The 24,419-nt window shown below is 37.0% G+C and overlaps 1 protein-coding gene across 2 annotated transcripts in view; it reads right to left on the bottom strand.

The window, feature by feature from the left end:
• The window catches only part of MACO1 (macoilin 1), a 57,453-nt gene that overhangs the window by 11,539 nt on the left and 21,495 nt on the right, over positions 1 to 24,419 (bottom strand). The window contains exons 4-7 of one of the 2 annotated variants that reach the window (XM_026702590.2): positions 22,693 to 22,816; positions 19,530 to 19,708; positions 15,108 to 15,606; positions 736 to 894 (exon numbers count right to left, since the gene is read on the bottom strand). In XM_026702590.2, coding sequence (XP_026558375.1) covers positions 736 to 894; positions 15,108 to 15,606; positions 19,530 to 19,708; positions 22,693 to 22,816 — 961 coding nt within the window. The remainder of the gene's footprint in view (positions 1 to 735; positions 895 to 15,107; positions 15,607 to 19,529; positions 19,709 to 22,692; positions 22,817 to 24,419) is intronic. The other variant, XM_087939646.1, reaches the window with a different exon arrangement.

Below are 24,419 nucleotides of genomic sequence, written 5' to 3'. Positions count from 1 at the left end.
TCTATTTAATGAACTGAGGAACAAGTGAAAATAACTGGGGACTGTAAAGGAAAATTCAAGGTACAAATAGACCAAACAAAGATGCATACATGCATGTATTCACAAAAAGGAGCGAATGATTATCCAAACTGTAGATTCGGGTTAGGCTTGTCTGCGCCAAGCAGTTTGGCGTAGAATTTCAGGAGAGAATGTCTTGCCTCTCACAAAAGAATCCATATTGTAGTAGAACTAAATCTGGGTCAATGTTTCTGCTACGGTATGACCTTTAACTTTCTGTCTGAATTAACTATTATTCTGGGAAAAAGAATCAGGCTCACTTTTTATATTCTCACGGTGTGTTTATTCAGTTCACTGAGTGTCAGTCCCTAATTAATATAGCACTCCTATCCCTGAAAGAATTCTCAAGTATTTAGCTCATAGTCCTTAAATCCGAAATCTCGGCCATTAAGACTTTTACAGCTGATGCATTAGCTTCCCACTTGAGGGCTACGGGACAGCCAGTGAAACGCTAAGCGAGAGACCACTTTAATCTTTCTGACCAAAATGGATGGCGCTCAAAACCACGTAATTTTTGTCAAGATCCAGATTCTTGAAAATGTTTTAGTTTCTGCCACCCACCCACCCCGCCCCCTGGGAACAAAAATGCAAGAGTAAAAAAAGCAGCAGCATTTTTTAAAAACCCAGTTCTCGTTATACAGTATATGGTGAGATTAAGAGATAGGTGGGTAAACTTACTTATTCTGAAGCAGCTCGTTTTCTTGTCGGAGCTGTCCAATTTCCGATCGGATCCCCCTCTCTGTGCTCGTCAGAGAACTGATCTGACTACGCAGCTCTTGTTCGATTTGCCTGCTGGCCTGTAGATCAGCCTTTAACTTCTTAATATCTTGTTCCAACCTGGCACAGAGAACAGAAGTGCCTTTCAGATTATATTCAATAGTAAGAGCTGAGAACGCATCATCTCTTGGCGTTCAGACTTTTGCAACGGAACTTTTCTCTTCTTGGAAAGTCAAACACAGAAACGTTACTAAAGATAGGAGCAACTTTTTTCCTCTCCTTTTCTTTTTGTACCTTTGACTTCAATTTTTTTTTTGCTGATATCCACAGGTACACAGGTAGTCCTCGGCTTACGACCACAATTAAACCCAAAATTTCCTTGGCTAACCAAGGACAGTTGTTAGGTGCATCTTGCCCCACTTTGTGACCTTTCTTGCCACAGCTGTTAAATGAATTGCTGCACTTGCTAAGTTAGTAATTGTTGAGTGAATCTAGCTTCCCCATCTACTGTGCTTGTCAAAAAGGTGATCATGTGATCCTGGGACAGTGCAACCGTCATAAGAGTCAGTCAGTTGCCAAATGTTTGCGTTTTGATCATGTGACCATGGGGATGCTGACAAAGTTGTAATTGTGAAAAACGATCATAAGTCACTTTTTTCAGTGCAGTTGTAATTACGAACGGTAACTAAATGAACTCTTGTAAGTCAAGGACTACCTGTACTAAGTTTCATATAGGATATCTTGCAATGGCTCCCATCACAAGTGAAGTAAGTTAGATAGTCCTTGACTTACAACAGTCCATTTAGTGACTGTTCAAAATTACAACATCCCTGAAAAAAAGCATCTTATGACTGTTTTTCCCATCTACAACTGTTGCAGCATCCTCATGGTGACATGATTAAAATTTGGATGCATGGCAAGTAGTTCATATTTATGAAGGTTACAGTGTCCTAGGGTCATGTGATCAACTTTTGTGACCTTCTGACAAGCAAAGTCAATGGGGGAAGCCAGTTTCACTAAACAACTGTGTTGCTATCTTAACAGGTTCAGTGATTCACTTAACAACTGTGGCAAGAAAACCCATAAAATGAGGCAAAACTCACTTAAGCAACAGAAATTTTGGGCTCAGTTGTGGTAAGTTGAGGACTATCTGTAGCAGATTGTAATTTGAGTGGCAAAACAGAGCGTAGCTTCCAATAACTGGTAGCGTGGATTCCCAACAGGTTGAAGCATGAGATACATCATCTCCAAAGTACGTTCTAAAAAGCTGAAGATGGTTCTGAAAACATGGACTTCACATCATGGTCTGACCACCAAGAGACTGTTCACTTTCTGGTATCCAAGTAGTGCTACGAAGCAGACAGCTTCTGAAGCTAAATTGGAAATGAGTCTCACTAGACGTGTCACATTAGAAGAGACATGTGGTTAGTGATGATTACGCTGGTATCTTCCTAGTGACCAGACAGGCAGGGGATCACCCGGCTTTTTAGATCTCTTGGTGGGATGCCCACTGCTGCTTGATCACAGTGCTGGTTGCTCCTTCTTCTCTTTCTTCCCTTCCATCTTTCCCGGTGCTAGGGACCAAGGGCTGGATTTTTGTATGTGTCCAAAATATGGCAATCTGAGTAGGGAAATGGCCTTGAGGGAAATGGCAAGAACTTTTATATAGGCAAGAGGAATGAAATATTCCTTAATTTGGAATGAAAGAATGAAACTCAGGTAGGCTCCTTGCTGATCCATGGGGATGTAATAGAAGGGGATTAAAGCACAATCAGGCTTGCAAATTATTAAAGACTATATCAACAGACATCTAGACTTCTTACTGAGTCTGTTACAGGCATCTTCTTGTAGGTTTGTTCCACTGATATCAGACTGAACATGACAATCAGGCTTGTTAACCTGCTCATATTCTGCATCACAGTTCAAGCATGCACCTGGATAACAGCCTTATTAAAGGAAGATTTATGAAGTCTAATTCCCATTATTTGTCACTGGCTGCACTGGAACCACATACAGTGTTTGCTCTGTACCTCCTGACTAGGAATGAAATGCCATTCCTTTTCTATTTCCTATTCTATTGTTCCTCAACACTAAGCAGTACGATTTTTTGATTGAAAGTATGCTATGTCAGGTATGCTATGTCAAAGTATGCTATGAAAGTATGCTATGCTGGTGCCTAAGATGTCAATGTGTGGTTGATTCATTTAATATTTCAAAGTGTCGAGCTTTCCTTGATCTTGTTCCTTGTGATCCTTGTTCCCACTGTAATTTTGTCTTTTCAGTTTCAATTTTCACTTTCCTGCATGGCAACATCAGCAACTAGACTTCTGGAAGGCTCTAATCAGCTGCAACATAAACACCATTACTGCACCAAAAGATCTTCGGCTCTTCTTCAGTAGCATGGTAAATTCATAGCAAATATTAATCTACATTACTTTCTCCAACAAAACTGGTTAGAAATTGTCTGGGTACACATGATCTTTAAAGTAGGTTCTCCAGTTTCAATATTGTCAACACCAACCACCTGTTACAAGGGCACGCAGACTTATTGTTCCAAGAGCATCCCACAATTATTTTCCCAATAACATCATATCTGGAAACCTCATCCAGAACATTCTCCACTCTTGATTGTATGGAAGAGATAAAATCACGTTTTTAAAGAGGTATTAAGGCAATCAACCAACTGCTAGTAATATACATCCCATTATACATGACTCAGGCAGATTTATTTAATTAATAACGATGTTTCTTTTAAAGCTAAAATACAATATCTATATTTTTCTCCTTCCCTCCCATCCTCATACTTGCTTAGAGCAACCCTCTACAAAAAATAAATCGCAGTTTAAGAGGGTTAATTTTAAGCTGCCCCTGATTAGACAACATAATGGTCATATTTAGAAATAACAAGGCTTGTTTCATATAAAAACTCTGCTTTTAAAACCACTAGAATCTTCCAAATGAACATAATAGTAGCATATCATTTTTTCTACCAAAAATTTCAAACGCAACAATATACAGAAGAATAAAACAAATCAATATGATTAAACACAACTGAAACTGTATTAATAAAAAGAAAACCAAACCAAAAAATTAATAGCCAACAAAGTAACTTAAATCCCAAATGCTTGCTTCAATGAAAAGAACAACAGCAGGAAAACCAGCCTAGGGAGGGAATTCCAAGCTTGCAAGCTCTTACATTCAAACCAATCTTGTTTCTAATGGTGCAAGATCAAGAGGGCTTCTTTTAACAGAACAACAGAGTTGGAAGGGGACCTTGGAGGTCTTCTAGTCCAACCCCATGCTCATACCTTTCCAGATAAATGATTTGTCTAATCTCTTCTTGAAAAGCTCCAGTAATAGAGTACTCACAACTTCTGGTGGCAAGCTGTTTTACTGATTAACTGTTTTAACGGTCAGGAAAGTTCTTAATTGTAGGATGGATCACTCTTTGATAATTTTTCATCTGTTATTATTTCTTGTCCTGCCCTCAGCTGCTTTGAAGAATACTTCTTTGTGGCCGCCCTTAAAATATTGGAAGACTTCTTCTACATGTTCGCCCCTTTAAGGATTTTTAATTTCAAATGCAATTTTTCAAACAGCTATTTAGAGTTTGTTAATTTACACTTCATGCTTTGAATTGAATCTGGAAAGAGATCCATAAATATGGCTGGCTTACAAGATCTATGCAGATGTATAGACCTGAGCTTGGCACTTTCCAAGTGTTGTAATTAGAATATTCAAGAATATTGGAAAAGTCTATATTAAGTGCATTGCTTCCTAACTGGTTAACAGGAGATATTGTAGTCCTGTTCAGGCACTTACTAAGACATAGTCATAACCAATCTTGAAAAAAATTAAGCAGTAGACTAGAGAAAACCATAACAATCCCAGAGCTAGACTAGACTGGGAATTCTGAAAATAGTTTAGGAAAAAACAATAGCAAACACTTCAGTGGCATTGCCAAGAAAAGTATATAGAGGTGCACCCATAATTACCAGGAACTGTACTCAAGGAAGGCTTTATGAACTTCAAATATTCTTAAAATCAGGGCACCCCAATTAAACTTGGCACTCCAAACAAAATGAAGTCCATCGCTGACATTTGTGCATTCAATGTAAAAGTCTGCAGGAGAAAAACCTCCATATACACTATGGATGTTGGCTTTCATCAGTCAGCATCCTGACAAGAGAGCAGAACTATCAAGTGGTAGCTGAGAATTAGGAGAGCTTTGAGGAACAAAAGAGATTTAAATAATTTTGTAGGGAATTATTATTGGATAGTTATTGTTATCATTAGATTGTGAAAGCAACACGTGATTAAATGTTCTACATATATTTTGAAGCAACATACATATTAAAAAAGATTAAATTTTCTGCAGCATATCCATTACTGGCTACAATGGGAGTATTACTCCAGTTGTGACTACTCTCAGAGTAGTCCTATAATTAATAGGGCTGTATCTGAATTGCCAACCTCGAGATGGAGACCATGAGTCTGCATCAGCTAATACAAGGGTCTCCAAAGTGGTCAATATCAAGTGCTTGATATTGTTGTTATTTGTAATACTATTAGTTAAAGTAATATTTATTAAATCATTTTCATATAATAAATTCTGAGGGTCAATGAACAGTCTAAAACTTTATGACAAGGTTAGCAGACTGTTCAGGGACTCCTGAACTAGCATAATCTCCTTTATTTCAACCTATAGCAGTATAGATTAACTATATAAATCAACAGGGAACATCCACTACACAAAACTGTAGCTTTGTGGGCACTAAGAGGACCAAGGCCAAGACTTTTAATATCGGACAGGTCTGTTATAATCACAAGGCAGATATCAATTGCACCTCCCACTGAGAAATTAACAGTTTTCACTCTGTTGGAATGACTGGGAGGGGTATAAAGATCAAAGATTAAACCTAGAAAAGCATCTTCAATCACATTCCAAATTGCCCTATTCATGGCTCTTAAGCCTCTTGTTCATATTGTTAAATATAATGGAATGAATTTCATCCAGTAGTTAGGATAGCAATGGGGAGATGTAAGGTTTAGGAACTATAATTCGGAGTTCTAGAAGCCTCCTCACCATTTTCACTGTGTAGGGTGCCACAGGAGTCGGTGCTCATTGCCATAGGATGAAGTATTATCAGTACGCTGATGATACCCAATCAAACATCTCTGCCCGTGGCATATTAAGTTACACAATATTAAGTTGCCTGAAGGCTGTGAAGTTCCGGACTCCCACTTACAACTAAAGACTGAGTGGCTTTGGGTTTGATTCTAGGACAATATCATCTTTAATGCTGGATGGGGTTGCACTTCCCCAAATAGACTCTATGCACAATCTGGGGATGGAGTCTCCTAGCCTGCCATTTGTGCCAGTATTGATCTATCAGATTTTTAAACCACCCATCTCCCTCACAGAAGGACTCTGGGCAGTGTACAAATGAAATATTAAAAACATTAAAAAAGGATATAAAATGTAAACGCTCCTGGACTGAGCAACTGTACTCACAGTCACACATGCCCTAGTCACTTCCTGGTTGGACTACAGTAACATGGGGCTGCCCTTTGAAGAGTAACTGAAAACTTCAGCTGGTCCAAACAATTACAGGTCTTTCCAGAATTACACACACTGCACCTCTGCTCTGCAAGCTGTAATGGTTAACAACCTGTTTCCCTGCCCAGTTCAAGTTGCTAATTTGACCTGATACCTGCATGAAGTGGGGTCAGGTTATTTGAGGGACTGTCTTTCCTTGATTACATCTATCCATCCCACCATATCCACCCCAGAGGTCTGCCAAGGGCCCCATCTGCTAGGGAAACTCCATTTGGCAGCTCTTAGGCGGGCCTTTTCTGCTATGCCTTCACTTTATGGAGCATCCTTCTCCGAGCGCGAGGGCAGCTTCGCTGGCTTTGTCCCTTTTAACTTTTTGGATGACTTTAACTTCCTCCAAAACCTCCTTGCATCATGAGGCCTGAGAACACCGGTAAAATATTTGGATAGTTCCATTGTAATTAACACCTACTCTTCACTTAATCTTTTCTATTCTGTTTTAGTTTTGTGCCTTTTTATAGTACAGGAAGTTTTAAATATTAATAACATTAATATCAATTTGTACGTTTTGTTTTGAACTTTATTGTATGCCACTCAGAGCCACTGTGAGATAGGTAACGATATAAATATGACAATATAAATAAAATTATATAAATGGCAATCTAGTTAAAACTGAGCTTTAATACACAGAAAGGCCAGTCAATTTCATCTCTTGACTTATGACCACAATTGTGTGGTAATTGGAATGTTGGTTGCTAAGCAATGCAGTCATTAAGCAAACCTTTAAGTAACTGAATCCAATTTCACAAACATTTTGACCATGGGCATTAATCAAATCATGTGTTTGCTAAGTGAATCATGTGATTATTAAACATATCTGGCTTCCCTTGGAGCTGAAGAGGTCGCAAATTGCAATCACATGACCAAAGGATGCTTCAACTGTAGTAAATGTGAGCCCACTGCCAAGCGCCCACATTTTGTGCTGGTTAAACAGTATATGGTTAGTTTAGGAATGAGAGCTGCCCCTTTAAGGGAATGCTTCATGGGAAATGTAGTTAATGCCTCTTGGGAGATGTAGTTCATGTCATGTGGTCACATCTGTAATCCTGATTGGTCACTGAATGATCTCTGGTTGGGCTGAGGGAGTTTTTGGGCATTCTTACCTGGACCCCAGCATTGTGCTGGAGTTTTCCTTTGCTATAATGCTATGGGATGAAGATAACCATCTTTTCACACCATTGAGGCAACTATTGAGGCAAAGATTGGAAGTCAGACGAATCTCAGCATAACTGTGAGTTATACTTTGAGGATGCCTAATAAAATCCAATAAACTAACTTTGCATGGAAGCCTTTGTAGTGTTGAACTGCTTGTCCCGGGCTGTCACAGAAGCGTGGGGCATGAAAGTGAAAAATGAAAGTAACTGTGAGGGTGGTACGGACAGTCATAACTTCAAGAATGGGTTGTACGTTACTTTTCTCAGTACTGTTGTAAGTTTGAACCATTGTTAAAGAATGCTCATAAGTTGAAGGCTATCTACAAAAGCTTTTAAAATACAGAGGTCCTGAGGACAGCTACCCATTATTTGTGATTGTAACTCTGGCCTGCCTTCTGCCACTGAGATACACAAATGATTTGAACAACTTCAGCATGTTAATACATCAATTGACAGGGCTGCACTGATGCTCACAAATCCATAAGACTGTCAACTATAATGGTGAGAAGAGTTTCAATTTTCTTCTTAAAAAGTTTCATTTCTATAGTTAAACTTTGAGAGTATTTTTGAAAATAGGTTGACAACTTCTGCTGAAATTGTGTGAATTCTCTTCTATCCAAAAGGCCAAAAATAAGGGGCAAGTAAGACTTCTATTTTTATCTTTTCAATGATGGAAACTACTGAAAATGCTTTCTGGAGAAAATTGTTTTGCCCTATTTACCACTTTGTAGATATCAAATGAAATCTACTTTATATTAGAAAGCCTATGAGATGGAGTTGAATTTTTTTTCTTTTGTTTTACTGTTGTGAAATGGTGTTATTCATTGGGTTTTTTGTGTTTTAATGGCTTTGATCTGCTTTCATTATTTGAGCAGAATGTATGCACATATCCATAACTAAAATAATGCTCACAAAGGATAGCTACACATAATTTTCATAATTAATATCATTCCATTGTTCATTACCCATCTTACAATAATAATGAAATATGCATAAAGCATATTCTGGATGACAATTAAATGGGGAGAAAATTAAATATGCAGGATACCTATAGTAGTAAGAGTTTAATCTGGCAAGATTCTGTCTATCGTCTGTAAGAAAATAAAGAAGTGAACTCCGGCTGAATTGCTCTTCATTGTTCTTGGGCTTAGCCCAATGCCCATCTTCCCAGATTAACCCTTTTCTACTCTCAATCTAACAGATATACTCTACGGAGTTGCTATTGTGACTCTCTTCCGCTGTGTCCAATCCAGCTATGGGCTGTGCTGTCTCGTCTCTCCCCACCACCACCACCACCTTCTGGAATGTACTTCCTCCACTTCACTGTAGAACTAGTCCATCATACTGGTTTCCCCTCTGTGGGCACCATCACTAACACTACCTTTATGTCATATTCCCGCTGTAGTGGATAGGAATATAATCTTAATACTAACTCTACTTTATAAACTTGGAATGCATAGATAAGAGAAAAGCTTTGAACTTTCTGAACTTCAAGTGTTGCTGAAAAGTTAATTTGGTGTTGCTGGAAAGAAACTGTCCCTCTGGACTTAAAATCCTGAACCTAAAAGAGGTGTGTGAAGAATGGTCAAATTTGGTAACCCAGATGCACTGCCCAATCTGCTTACAATTCTTAGTGTCTCATTCTTAAGCACCATGTTATTAAAACATGCTTTCTTCTTTCTTTGTCTCATGTTCTTGGTCATAGAAAGCGTAAATCATAGCTAATGCAGATACAGAAGTAAATGGTGACAGCAATGATGTGCAACTGGAACGACTGCACAATCCTGATATACACCACAATTTTTACTACTAGTACAAGAGCCACAAATATAGTGGAAGTTGGTAGTCTTACTTGTAGGAGCAAAATAGAGTCAACAAACTCTTCCCTGCAAATGGAGAGATTTATTTTGTTAGTCTATGAAACCAGTTACAGGGTAGACTTTTGCTAAGGATAATTAATGGGTGAGGTTAAGCATCCTTCTATTAATTCTCTTCTACAAATCCCTCCATTTACCTGTTTGGAAACATGCCAGATTAATGTAAAAATAAAACAAAAACAAACAAAAATACGCAGGGAAAGTTGTGCTGAAGAAAAAAAATATTCTGACCAAAGGAAGGAAAAGGTTGCTTAACAGATCTCTAATGAGTACAAATTTCACAGTTTGTAATCACCAAAGACAGAATTTAAGCAGAACTCATTCATTGTAACAAGGTGTAGTATTTGGTTATGCCTTAGAGTTTAATATGAAGCCAGCCACTGTGATTTGTAAATTCTTTATGATTAAAGGATTGGTGTTGTGTGAATATAAACAATTATAGCTTTCTTAATAAGCCATCTGCTTGTGAGTCCAGCTGTTATGTCTCATGCTTGCCTGTATAAACTCATATTGAGAGGACATCTAAAGTTAGTCTCAAAAGTGTTTCCCTCATTGGTGATTAAATGTTTTGAGTTCTTATTTAGGATATATTAATGACTTGTACTTGTTCACTGAAATGTGTGAATTGCTTCGAAAATCCTGTATCAACATAATATGCTAAAAATGAAAACTCTCTCCATATCTGACTTTCACCCTATATCTGACAATCATATAAAAATATAAAGTAGCACTTGCAATCATATAAAAATATAAAGTAGCACTTGCAAACAATTATTCCTTGCCATTTTTGAGATGAAAAACATTTATGCTTGCCAAAACTGCTTAATTGGATACCTTTTTGGAACAATACTTGCTACTGTTCTTTATTAATTTACTGAAATTCCATAAATTGGCAATTAGAACTGCTGGTCAATAGAAATAGATTGCCATATTGTAAAAAAAAAAATCATAAAAGTAGAGGCAAAAATTTGATGTGAGCTCCTGATGGACATATATATGTAGCTCCTGATCTCTTTTCAAGACAGAGTAATCTGAAATTTATTTTCCCTCAGAAAGGAATTAAAATACCTATTTTTATATTGCCATAACTGGTTTAATATGCCAGCATGTTGCTTTAATATATTTTTAAATGTTGCGCGTTATTGTTTTTTTGTAAAGGTCATATAAAAAACTATCAGCAATAAATTTCAATAAGAGATTAGAGAGCTGGACTGAAGAGAATTTAATTGAATAAAATAAGAAAAGATAACTGAATTAAAGATTCAACAGAAGAGATTCATTACCTAGTCAGATAATGAAACATCCGTAAGCAAATAACCAGGTTCAGAGAGCATCAATAACTCCATAATAGTAACTTTTTGGTATTTATTACTCACTACTACTCTCTGGATGTTTATTATTATTTCTTATTTTTTTTACTAGTTTCTTCTCTTTCTCAGAAGCTGTGTATGCCTATGCTATATGCTAGGGGCAGGCAACTATGGCTCCTTTAGACCCGTGAACTTCAATTCCCCGAAATCCTGAGCCAGGATGGAATTCTGTGAGTTGAAGTCCACAGGTCGTAAAGGAGCCCTACTTGCGCAACTCCTGCTATAAGCCATACCCAGTACTATTTCTTATATACATTATTGGGAGGGGGGGAGCGATATGCAACAAATTACACAATACAAATGTATTATTCTTTAAAATGCCACAAGACTCAGTTAACTTCTGTGTCACTTCTCTTTGCACAAAGAAAAATCACGAAGGTGTGTAAAATTGTAATAAGACATCCAAGGCTTAGATATGGGTCCACACAAAATTAGCAAACCTAAAAAATAAAGCAGCAGTATAAATCACTGCTGACAATAAAATGTTTGAGAATTCATGCTTTATCTAGAAGACCTTCCTTAAAGAAGAATGAAGAAACTTGTAAGGTGGGGGAAAATGGGGAAGAGAACTGGGCTTATCTACTGATAGCTTTATAATAAAATGAAAAGCTTGGATCTGTGGCTGAGAAAGTATAGGTAATCTTTGACTTATTATCACAGGTGAGCCCAAAAATTCTGCTGCATGAGACATTTGTTAAGTGAGTTTTGCTCCATTTTATTACTTTTCTTGTTAAGTGAATCACTGCAACTATTTAGTAACATGTTGTTAAGTGAATCTGGCTACCCAATTGACTGTGTGTCAGGTCATGAAAGGTGATCCCATGACCTCAGGACACTGCAGCCATCATAAATATGAATCAGTTGCCAAGTGTCTGAATTTTGATCATGTGACCACGGGGATGCTGCAACAGTCATAAGTGTGAAAAGTAGTCCTACGTCTTTTTATAGTGCTGTTGTAACTTGGGACAGTCACTAAATGAACTATTGTAAGTTGAGGACTACCTGTATATCAACCAGAGAAATTTATTTACCAAAAATTGTACAGCTACTCTTAATGTGAATGACTGTTAACTTGGGCATTCTCTGAAAAATGGGTGCTTTCCAATTATGCGACAATTCCAATTGCTAGAATTTATGCCTGCATAGAGATTAGTGGACCTTATTCCTGCAAGGTGATCAATTTCTAAAATCTTGTTCTGTGGCTCAGTCTTATGTTCCAAATGTCCACGTTTGTAAACATAAATGTTTTAATACAGATGAGTGAAGGACTGTTGATATATTTCATAGACTGAATAAATATCAAAGACTGAATAAACTGAATAAATGTTCAGGAACCTCCAGCTAGACTGGAAGGAGGTGTTAAGAGGGAGTAGAGTTTAGAGTCCTGGCACTGTAGAAAGTGGCAAAGGCCTGACTACGCTCAGAATCCCTGAAGCCTTATCTGACCGTTCCCAGGGGAATGAAGTCAGTCTGGCAAGATTCTTTTAACTAGCAATAAAACTTCAATTTGAGACTCTTCAAGAGTGATTATGGTTGCTTCTACATGACAATAAATCTATTTCTCTGATGCTGAGGATAACATTACTGATCCCAATAATAACACTGCTAGAGGACAGAAGGAGTATGCAGGTCTGACATAGGAGTTAGTACCATTGACACAATCTTAAGATCTGGTGAAATATTGGCTTGAATGTCTCACCTGAAGTAGTCCTCAACTTATGGTCAACTTATGACCACAAATGAGCCCAAAATTTCTGTTGCTAAGTGAGTTTTGCCTCATTTTAGGACTTTTCTCACTGCATTTGTTAAGTGAATCACTGCAGTTCTTAAATTAGTAACGCGGTTGTTAAGTGAATCTGGCTTCCCATTGATTTTGCTTCTTAGAAGGTCGCAAAAGGAGATCACATGACCCCCGGGATACTGCAACCATCATAAATGTGAGTCAGTGGTCAAATATCCGAATGTAAGTCACGTGACCATGGGGATGCTGCAATGGTCATACGTGTGAAAAATGGTCATAAATCGCTTTTTCCAGTGCCATTGTAACTTCAAACGGTCACTAAATGAATAATTGTAATTCGAGGACTATCTGTAGTTCATTGTTCAGATCTTCACATCCTACACATCTACAACATGGCCTCCACTTTGATATTTACGTGATCATGATCTTGACCTCAAGTGCCATCCATCTGATGTGCGCATACCCACACAACCACTCTGAAAAGTTATTGCCCAGATTTTTAATTATAAACTTTTCTTCCATCTCTGATTAGTTAAACTTCTATTCCTAGAATTCCCCAGTCAGCATTTGAGAAACCAAAAGAAATTAAACGGAGAAATCAGCACCATCACATGCGAGACATCAGCAGATATCAGGAATCCCAGTCGTTGTTTTTTAAAACCATGAATAATCCCCTCTAATTACAGTAAGGACCAAGAATGACCAGTGGCCACAGAATGGTGACCAAAAACTGGGCAGAGAGGATATAAAATGGGGAAGAGAAAAATTATCCAAGAAGGAAACAAGACTGTTTAAACGGAACACTAAGAACAATCCACATTAGAGTGGTTCTTTTTTTTTATGACAGATCCCATTTGCTACTGAAAAGCAAAATATTTATTTAAAATCATTTATATTCTTTTCTTCTTCCATGATAAAATGAGACTGGTATATACTACGATTTTTAAATCATCATAATAAAACTCATCTAAGGATATTTTATTAAGGTTTACCCTTTAGTCTCATGTCCAGAATGGCTATCAGGTGAAAATAAGCCTAGAATATTAATTTACTCTAGCAACATCAGGATCCCTGGCTCCACAGTCTATCTTCCCCATCAAAGAAATACTAAGCCTAGGCAAATAATTCTGCAATATCTTAGATAATGGTTTTAAAGCAACATATTTACATTTTAGCTGATAACATCAAAATAATAAAATTGTTGTTTGTAACTCAGGACAAAGCTTTCCAAAGCCAAGGTTGTACTTCAGATTTCCCATGTTGGGCAGAAATTTTGGGACTAATATTCTGAACACATCTGGAAGATATCAAGTTGAGGAACAGGTTTTACATATACAGCACACAATAGTAGCAAATTAAACATACATGGGTGGTCAGAGCGGATTCAAATTGAATGCACTTAGGTATTTTGAGAAGAAACCTTAATCTTCTTGGTGGATACCAGGGCTGTCAGCTACATTAGAAGTGCCAATAACTATGCTGGAAGAAAGCAATGACAATTTCTACAAAGCTTCAAAAACAAATTACATGTCCATGAAATCTACAGGGGTTGAACTACTCAAAAGAGATCCTGTGTGCAATCAGTGGTACATGACAGTATATTTACCTCCATCAGTGAAGGGTAAGATGGAAGAACTGAATTTGCGAAAATTTATGGAATGTTCACAAACAGATCGGTTCCAAAATCTTGTGGTGAACCTTTTCATCATTTTATTTCATGCCAAATTGTAAACATGCATATTTTTTTTTACTTCTCTTTTTTATGTTTTACCCAGACTTCAAAAGAACATCTTATTTAGTAGAAGCCAATTAATTTGTACAGGCTCTCAAAAACCTCTCCTACATGAGACCGAATGTCAAGGCCACTATGATTGACAACTGTAATCATCTGCTTATTTATTCTTAGCAATAAAACACCAATTCAATTCTGCACTAAGTAAACTATAATTAATCATGTGCTAAACTAAAGCCTGTATATCCTATCCTGTTATGCCAATCTGACTACTGGACTGCATGAATACAGGTAGCCCTCAGCCTACAACCGAAATTGAGCCCAAAATTTCTGTTGCTAAGTGAGACAGTCAAGTGAATTCTGTCCTGTTTAATTAACTTTCTTGCCACAGTTATTAAGTGAATCACTGCAGTTGTTAAGTTATTAACATGGTTGTTAAGTAAATCTGGCTTCCCTATTGACTTTGCTTGTTGGCAGGTCACAAAAGGTGATCACATGACCCTGTGACACTCCAACTGTTATAAATATGAGCCAGTTGCCAAGTGTCTGAATTTTGATCACATGGCCATGGGGATGCTGCAAAAATAGATGTGAAAAACGATCATAAGTCACTTTTTTCAGTGCTGTTGTAACTTCAAATGGTCACTAAGGAAACTGTTGTATAGCCCATCCAAGATAACAGAACCAAATCTTGACTATGGACACGTCTAAACACATAGCATGCGCCTCTCCTAACATTAAGTTTTCCCCCTCAAGACAGAGCACTTTCACTTACTGGTAAACAAACAGTAAATAGATAAGGGTGTTGTGGTGAAGACAGATCAGTAACATATCAAACTTACCTTACCAGTGCATCTGGTTTGCTTAGCTGGTTATTGGGGATACAATTTTCCATTAAGTCTTTATGTGTGCTTGGGCTCTTGCTAGTGCACTTCTGTTTTTTCTCATTCTTAGCTGATGAGGAAGGGATGCTTCCATTAGTTGCACTGTGGTTGTGAGGTGAGGAGTTCACAACTCCACTAGCATTTTTGTAATTTTTGGATGAGGCAGTGCATGAGTCCTCTTTTAAGAGGTTTTCTGTACTTCCCACAAGATCGTTATTTAATCTTTTACTGTTGATATGGTTCTCCATATATTCAATTTCCTGTATTTTAGAGTCTACAGGTTGCAAAATATTGTTATTTATTCCAAGGTTATGTTTTTTGGCATCCTTGTCTTTTTCTTTCCCCTTTTCTCTGTATTCTAGTTCCGGTAATGTTGTAGATATTTTTTTATTAGCTGGAATACCACCATTGTGTTGCAAAAGTATTGAGGAATCCATCTCAGACAATCCTTTGGCTGCTGAAATATCCAGAACGAAGGAAGGGAGGAAGAGAAAGACAACATTTAAAATTTAAGTCAGAAGTAGCATTTATTCTCAATATTCCTTTTACAATCAAATTACATTACTTCTATTATTCCCCTACATCAAGTAAAATGTTTTTCTTTAAGTTACATTGCAAAAATTAAATTAAAATTCCCAATAGTTTCCAAATTAATGGATTCCTGAGAGTGATTCCTGTGTTGCATCAACCAGGGCATTTCAGTAAAATTGAAAATGATTTTTTAAAAATTCATCTAATCTTATTTCTAAATACAGAGAAAATGTATACCAATTTAAGAAATGTCCAGCTGCTACTTTGTGTGATAAATGAATATAAAATAACAATAATAATAAAAATAATAATGTTGAAACAAAAATACATCAATTTTAGTCGATATTTTATGTCCAAATAGATATAATCCTGGAACTTGGGTAAGCAAGTTACAGCTCTAAAGCCAGATCCTGTTCCCAGCCAAGCTTCCTCTAGTTTCTCCATCTAATAGCAAGAAACATTTTTGAACATGATTTTCAAATATTAAAGTTTTAGGACATTATTTTAATGAACCAAACCATGTTTAAATTACTAAGAGAAATAATCAAGTAACTGCAGAAGACTTTAGAAAATAAGAAACATGTATTTGCCCTTGCTATAACATAATTTTATTATCTGATTGAAATCAAAGGCATAAAATGCTATAGGAGTCTGATTAATACCAAACACAGTTGCCTAAGCTTATCATTTCAACTGAATACACTGTATTTCTTAACCCATATCCCGTATTCTGTAGTTATGATTAAGAAATACTGTTCAAACCACCTCCAACAAAGCTAATTTTACTTTATTAGAGTATTGGCTGTATAAACATAGGATAATCAGTTACAAAGAGGCTACACAGCATCTTACAACAAACGATACTCCAGTAGCAGAAGATTCAATATGGGTATATTCACAGACATTTCATCCTTTATTCTTCACAGTATGATAATACTAAATATGACCTACATGGCTAGTTTATTGTTTAAAATCCACTGCAAAGTTGCTTGTTTTGAATATTTAAAAACTGCTTCAATTTTTCTTCTACCTTCACGTTTCATAATATGGAACATAACTTTTATCGGTCAATAGTCTCAAGTTAAGAATTATTAATTACTGCAAAGTCCAGTGAAAGTAATGAATCTCTCCACATACCCAACACAGGATCAGGTCATTAATTTATGTTCAGATATTTATTTCCAAATTTCTTTTCATTCTGTACTATCAAAGAGCATACACAACCATCATTCAATTAGTACAATGAATATGATTAATGTATAAATATCAAACAATTTATCATGAAAGGTTATTAAGTCATAAAATGTACATGCTCTCCATGTGTTTAACAAAGGATTTACTAGTCTTTAATTTTTCCTGAGAAATAGAGAACTCTAAACGTCATTGATTTTTTCCCCCAATTCACTGGTGACACACAGAATGTGAACTGTCTGTGGCTTTCATACCTCTCATTCCAAACACTAGGAATCAGGGGCCTCTTATTCCTTTCCTGTCCCCCTTCAGAATGATCGCCTCCCTTTCTTTTTTGAATTGGTGTGTGTGTGTGTTTATCCTTGTAACAGTGTTCCTATCCTTGCACACAAGTGTGAAAATCTCCTGACTGAAACCTGACATCAAAGCTGGAATTTACACAATGTGGCCTGCGTGCAAGATCTATGGCATTTAGAAAGACATATTCTGCTGAATTTAAAAAAAAAAAGATCACACGGAAAACAATTTGACCAATAAACAGTATATTACAAAGAAAATATTTCTTTACACAAATCTGTGTAAGGAAATACATCAGTCTTTATTAATAATAACAACATTGTTATTCTTGAACACTGGTAAAATATTCTGCAAATATATAAATAAAAAGTTCTCTTCTGCTCATCCCCACCACCCCTCTCATTTTTGGCAGCATTTTCCGAAGTGGTTTCTCATTGCCTTCTTCCTAGGCTGACAGAGAATGACTGGCCGAAATCACCCAACTAGCTCTGTGCCTATTGGTGGGGTTAGAATTCACACACACTCATTTTCTAGCCTGGTCCTTAACCAGTATATGAAACTCTATCGTTTATGCTTAAGAATCTAGAAAAAGAGAAGCAGATGAAATCACATTTGCAAAAGTGGTATAGAATCAGCTTTGTCCCTCTTCTGTGACTTTGCAAACTAAACAGGAAAAAAGGGAGCAGTGCAACCCACTGACTGGAAAGATTTAACTACTGATTGTGTATCATGGTAATACTTAAATCTGGAGTAGAGATATCAAGTGCTAAGATATGATATGTATTTGAACATAATTTGGGCATAATTTCCCAGCAGTGAAAGGACATGGAGTTCAAACAAGTGAAAAAGGGGAAACTCCGAATTGAGACCATTTAGCACAGGGCTGTCAAACTCAAGGCCCGTGGGCCAGATGTGCCATGTGCTAACCACGCCCACGCCTGGTTGAGCGAAGGGGGAAAAGTGACACCGCTGTGACATGAGTTTGACACCCCGATCTAGCAATATAAAATCTCCTAGTGAACAGAATAGAGAGGGGAGGAAGAGTTTCTACATTTGAGAAGACAATTTGGAAGGCCTAGCCACTAGCAACAACAGCGATAGCAAGAGCACTTAGACTTATATAGCACTTCACAGTGCTTTACAGCCCTCTCTAAGTGGTTTACAGAGTCAGCATAATGCCCCCAACAATCTGAGTCCTCATTTACTGATCTCGGAAGAATGGAAGGCTGAGTCAACCTTGAGCCAGAGATTCGAACTGCCAAATTGCAGGCAGCCGGCAGTCAGCAGAAAGTAGCTTGCAGTACTGCATTCTAACCACTGCAGTGGTTAATATGACACATACTAAACCTGGACAAGTCTAATTTGTTCCATCTTCCAAGGATGTTTGGATTAGAAACTGCTGAAGAACCTGATGTAAACATGTGTTTGGTTGGTTCTACCTGTAGCTAAATTGGGGGTGGGTGGGGAAGAGAGGAACTTGGTGGATTTAAATTATGGCTTTTTATTGCTGTATTCCACCCGGAGTCACCACATAGGAGTTGGGCAATCAAATAAATTCGTTTAATAAGTAAATAATTAACAGATAAGTTACTAGAGTAGCAGAATCAGCAATGGTACAAGATTTCAGAGATCAATAGTAACATTATCATAGTAAATAACGTTGTGACCTAAATTATTTAGACAACTGCACAAAATTCTAAACAAACGAGCATGCACACACTAATGTAAAATTAATCACTATCTAGAGAATTCCAGAAATAGGAAATTTACTCATAGGTAATCTCATTCCTTTAAAAGCCTGTCAGCTGAAGGGGAAAAAAAGGAGAGACAGACAGAGAGAAGGAAGTCTCCCCTCCTAGGAAAAATGAATAATGTACCTTTACTTATTCTGGGGCATGATCAAAGATTCAACATGCGCTTTTTGTAGAGAAGGGCAAATGGAATGTCTCCAAAGAAATTCTGCACATAAACTTACAGACTACACAGGGAAAAATCCTTCAACTGTATAAACTGTGCTGTGGTACCCTGATTGAAGAAGCCATGGTTTGAATTTAAAGAGAAGAGGGGAATGAATCACTGATTCATAAGACGGGTTCCAAATCTACAAACCATTTAAGTCTAGGGAGATTCTCAGTCATCCAGGTCATGGTTGTCCCAAAGGTACTTTTTTCAAGGGCCAACTGGACTGTCTGGTTTTTCTTTGAAGACGTTTCACTTCTCATCCAAGAAGAAGCTGAAGAAGCTTCTTGGATGAGAAGCTAAATGTCTTCAAAGAAAAGCCAGAGAGTCCAGTTGCCTCTTGAAAAAAGCACCTTTGGTGAAAACCATTACTTTTATCTAAGGCCTGTGTTAAGAACCTACCTTCTTCTGCTTCTCTTTCTTGCCTTTGTAGCATCTGTTGTTCAGGGGGTAATGCTTGCTGAAGGAGTTGCATGTAAAATTCATTTTCTTTCTGCACTTCCTTTTGTTTTCGTAATCGCATTTTATAGCTGACATAACTTTTGAAGCCAAAGCCCAAAGTCACAACAGGGTATCCAATACTTGAGGGGAAAAAACAAGACAGACTTTACTAATTAAGACAGAACTATCCAAGCAAATTAATATAATAATCTAGAATATGACAAAGGGAAATCACAATGGAGATATCAAAGAATTATCCTTAGAAGCACACCTGTCTACAGAGAAAGAAAGACAAAGATATTCAGTCACTTTTCAGCTATCCAGTTCAAGTGCACCTTCCATAAGAGCTTGGCATGGCTGCTGTTTAACTTAGTTGCCAAGTCTCCACCGTTATGAGAAACAGAATTCATTTTTAAATATTGGGAAGGTTCAGTTGAAATTATTGAAATATTTTATAATTTCCCTCATTGGGTGTTTCAAAACACACAGAATAATACATTTTATTTATGAATTAAAATAATACATTTTAGAGTAAAAACTAAAGTTCTGCAGCTACTCATTTTGCTCATGTTTGGAAACTGAACTTTTTTGAGACTTATACAAACTCAGCATAACCTAGAGCACCGGTTTGGTACAGTGGTTAGGGTGCTGGTCTAGAAACCAGGAGTCTGTGAGTTCTAGTGTCATTTTAGGCATGAAAAATTGGCTAGGTGATTTTGGGCCGGTCCTTGTCTGGCTGTTGTGGAGAAAATAGGAGGCAGAATGAATGTTATGTATGCAGACCGCCTTAAATTATCTATAAGATAATAATGGAGGGGAGGGGGAGAGATACCTAATAAATAAATAAACCTCTATGAAATTTTGCCCCATTTTATGACCTTTCTTGGCACTGTTGTTAAGTTAGTAACATGGTTATTAAGCGAATCTGGCTTCCCCAATGATTTTGCCTGTCAGAAGGTTGGAAAAGGTGATCACATGACCTCTTGGATTCTGCAACCATCGTAAATGCATGCTAGTTGCCAAACACCTGAATTCTGATCACATGACCATGGAGATGTTGCAACAGTCATGTGGAAATTGATCATAAATCACTTTTTTCAGTGCCATTGTAACTTCAAGCAGTCACTAAATGAATGGTTGTAAGTAAAAAACTATCTGTAATCATATCCAGAGTTAAATATAACTTTTAGAAGTCACTATCACCATGGCTGAACACCATTTTTATGCTGGTGTATGACTCTAGTAAAGATTTGATTTGAGAACACTCCCTTTTGTGAATCACCCAACACTTATTTTCATCCACAAAACATAAATATGAAGTTAAAAGGAAAAACTGCTCAGAGCTAACATTTAGTTAACTAACAAGGAGAAAAATAATTTGATTACAAGAACATCACAAGCTTTGTAATCAAACAGTGGAACCAACCTGTGGTAATATAAACTATTTTAACTGAAAATGTATTCTTGTAGCCCTCCAAAAACATAAAAAATGCAAAATCAGTTAGCTAACAAATGCTGACAACAATCTGAAGGGAGATTTTAGTAGGCAGTGAAATGAAATGATTTTCTTTTAAAAAATCATGGTCAATGACCAGAAAATCTCAGTTTTCAAAAATGTAAAAATGCAAAACAATAAAAGTCTAAAAGCAAAATCTAGAAGGCAATAAAGCATAATGCGGACAAACAATAAAACAATAAAAATAAGACAAAGAAATCAACTCTTGTCCTGTTCTATAAGCAAACTGTAGCAATATTTAAAGAGATTGTGTCCTTCTAGTCGGACTATAAATAGTAATGATAACATACAGTTATGTGGTTTGGGAACTTGATTAAAAGGGCAATTATAAAAGTTGCTTAGATATAAAAAAAATCATGATATAAAAAATGGTGAGCTGTGCTCCCATGCTGTAACATTAAGTCTGATCTGCATATGGCATCTTCTTAAATTTCCCTTTCAGTACAGCCATGGTTAACACACGGAAACACACTCAGCAAACACAATGGTTTTTAATACACCATAATTTCTCACTTCAATCAATAGTTTAATCATTTTAATTTGATTCAAATAACATCTGCTATCTCAGGTCCTTGCGAAGGACTCATCAGGTGGGTAAAAATGCCAAATCTAGTTTAAACTGGCTATTTGTATCATGAAACCTGGTACCTCGCTTTTCCCACCTAGTTCCAATTTAAATCCTATACCAATTCTGCACCTGATGAAGAGAAAAAATATATAGCTCCTGATTTTATTTTTTACTACCACAGGTAACATGACATTCATCCTACAGTACATAAATCTCTTTTAAATTTTGGCATCTTCAAGTAATTTAAATATCCAGTTGTCTTTTAAGGGAATATGAGAAACTGGTTTGAATGTTATTGTATCAATGATGGCCGGGGAATAACGCGAATCCAGTTTCCCACATTGCTTATTCAAAAGTCAGCCGGGAAGGTTGCAAAGGATGAACATGTGACTCCAGGACACTGCAGCCATCATAAATAAATGCTGGTTGCCAAGCACCACATTTTGATCATGTGATTCTGGGGATACTACACTGGTTGTAAGTACGAGGACCAGTCATAAATCAGTTTTCTCAGTGCCACTGTAACCTTGAATGGTTGTTAAACAAATGGTTGTAAGTTGAGGACCAGCCTATAGATGGGCTAGGGGTCCAATCCAACAAGGCATCCTTATGTTCTTATAGGTAGTCCTTGAAGTACGATCCCAATTGAGCCCAACATTTCTGTTATTAAGCAAGACAGCTGTTAAGTTAATTTTGCCCCATATTATATTTCTTGCCACAGTTGTTAAGTGAATCATGGCAATTGTTAAATTAGCAGCACAGTTGTTAAATGAAGCTACTTTCCCATTGTTCGTCAGAAGCTTGCAAAAAGGAATCACGTGACTCCTGCAACTATCATAAATACATGCCAGTAGTCAAGCGGTCAAATTTTGATCATGTGACCATGAAGGATAGTCGTAAGTGAGAAAAATGGTCATAAGTCACTCTTTATCGTGCCACTGTAACTCTGAATGGTTACCAAACGGGCTGTTGTAAGTCAAGGACTACCTGTATTTCAAAGCATTGCTTAAGAGAAGAAAAATACTGGAATGTACACTTACCAGTGTGCAGCAAAAGGTCGACAAAGGTCTACATGAAAGTTTTTGAGATCCTTAAATCTGATTGCTGCTTCAATATAAACAAACAGTATCCATAGTGATACTGTTGGTAAACACACGCCTCTCTCTGTTGGAAACAGAAAACAAGCCAAGCATCAACATTAAAGAAAGCAAAAGAAAAAAGAAAATTAGACTTCTTAAAATAGCATGTGTAATTATGAAGTGGAAAAACCTATGCTATGACTGTGCAAAGCTAATATCCATTACTCTTCTTTGTACAGAGACCCAAAATGACATGGAGGTGAAGATGTTGGACTGAGATTAGGAAACCAAGTTTCCAGTCCTCCCGTGGGTCCAGAAGCCAGTGGGCTGATCTTGGGCCATGACATCCTTTCAGCACAAGCTCTGCGATAAGTCAGCTGAAGAGCAAAACCCCTTATTGCATCATCCAATTGATAAACATTGCTAAAAGAACTAAGTAAGGGATGGGGAACTATGGCCCTTTTATAATTTGTGAACTTCAACTCCCAGAATTCCTCAGGCTCAGGAATTCTGGGAACTGCACAAGTCATAAAAGGGCCATAGTTCCCCACTTTGAACTAAGTGAATGCAGTGCAAAAACAAGTAGACATGAAACTATGTAGAAGCAGCATTAATAACAACTAATTATCATTAATTCAAAACAAGTCTTTTGAACCTCTCTACGGCAAAGCTCATGTCCTGCATTGCTGGGATCTGTCATCATATATGCTATAATATAACCCCTATAACACCCAGCCAGCCTTGGCCTTGCCTGCTAGGAATTAGGGAGTTTTTTTCCAACTTTTCTGGCGATCAAAAGGATGGTTTACTGTAAGGTTAATAATGATAAGAAGATAAGAAGAAAACCAAAGCCAGTAACCTGCAAGAATTCTAAACATCAAGACACTTTGGAGTTTCCCACACAGTTTCCAATTCATTAGGCTGAATCCCAAAACATGAGATCTGACATTCTCAATCAACATTTTAAATTTGAAGACCATAGCTTCTGTTCCTTTTGCTCTTGCAAGTTACAGGGTGGATTATGAGGTAGGGTGTGTTTTGATGATATAGTTAATTATTGCTATAGTTAATTAATCATGGATGTGACTCCTTGATAGCTATCCTGAAGCACTATTACGTGCTTTCACTAAAGATATTTTACAAAGAAATAAGATGCATGAACAGGTCTACCATCTCATGCATAATTTGCAACAGAGCGTCTATATTTTAGACTGTGAAATACCTGTACAGGTAGTCCTCAACTTATGACCACCACTGAGCCCAAAATTTCTATTGTTAAAAGAGAAATGTGCTAAATGAGTTTGCTTCATTTCACGATTTTTCTCACCTCATTTGTTAAGTGAATTGCTGTAGATCTTAAATTAGTAACAGGGTTGTTAAGTGAATCTGGTTGCTTGTCAGAAAGTCATAAAAGGAGATCACATGACCCCAGGACACTGCAACCATCATAAATACAAGCCAGTTGCCAAATGTCCGAATTTTGATCATGTGATTATGGGGATGTTGCAGTGTGAAAACCAATTACTTTTCTTAGCGCCATTTATAACTTTAAATGGTCATTAAATGGACTACCTGTAATGCAATTTCAAGAGTAAACCTGGTGTCATTGGCAAACAGGAGGCCAATTTGACAGGGACCACATGTGATTTTTTTTTAGACAAAAACAGGACGATTATTATTTTACAACT

The sequence above is a fragment of the Pseudonaja textilis genome, chromosome 10 (assembly GCF_049901715.1).
Source record: "Pseudonaja textilis isolate UNSWEBS1 chromosome 10, rPseTex1.2, whole genome shotgun sequence".
NCBI classification, from domain to species: Eukaryota; Metazoa; Chordata; class Lepidosauria; order Squamata; family Elapidae; genus Pseudonaja; species Pseudonaja textilis.
This window is presented reverse-complemented; position numbering and strand designations above follow the sequence as displayed.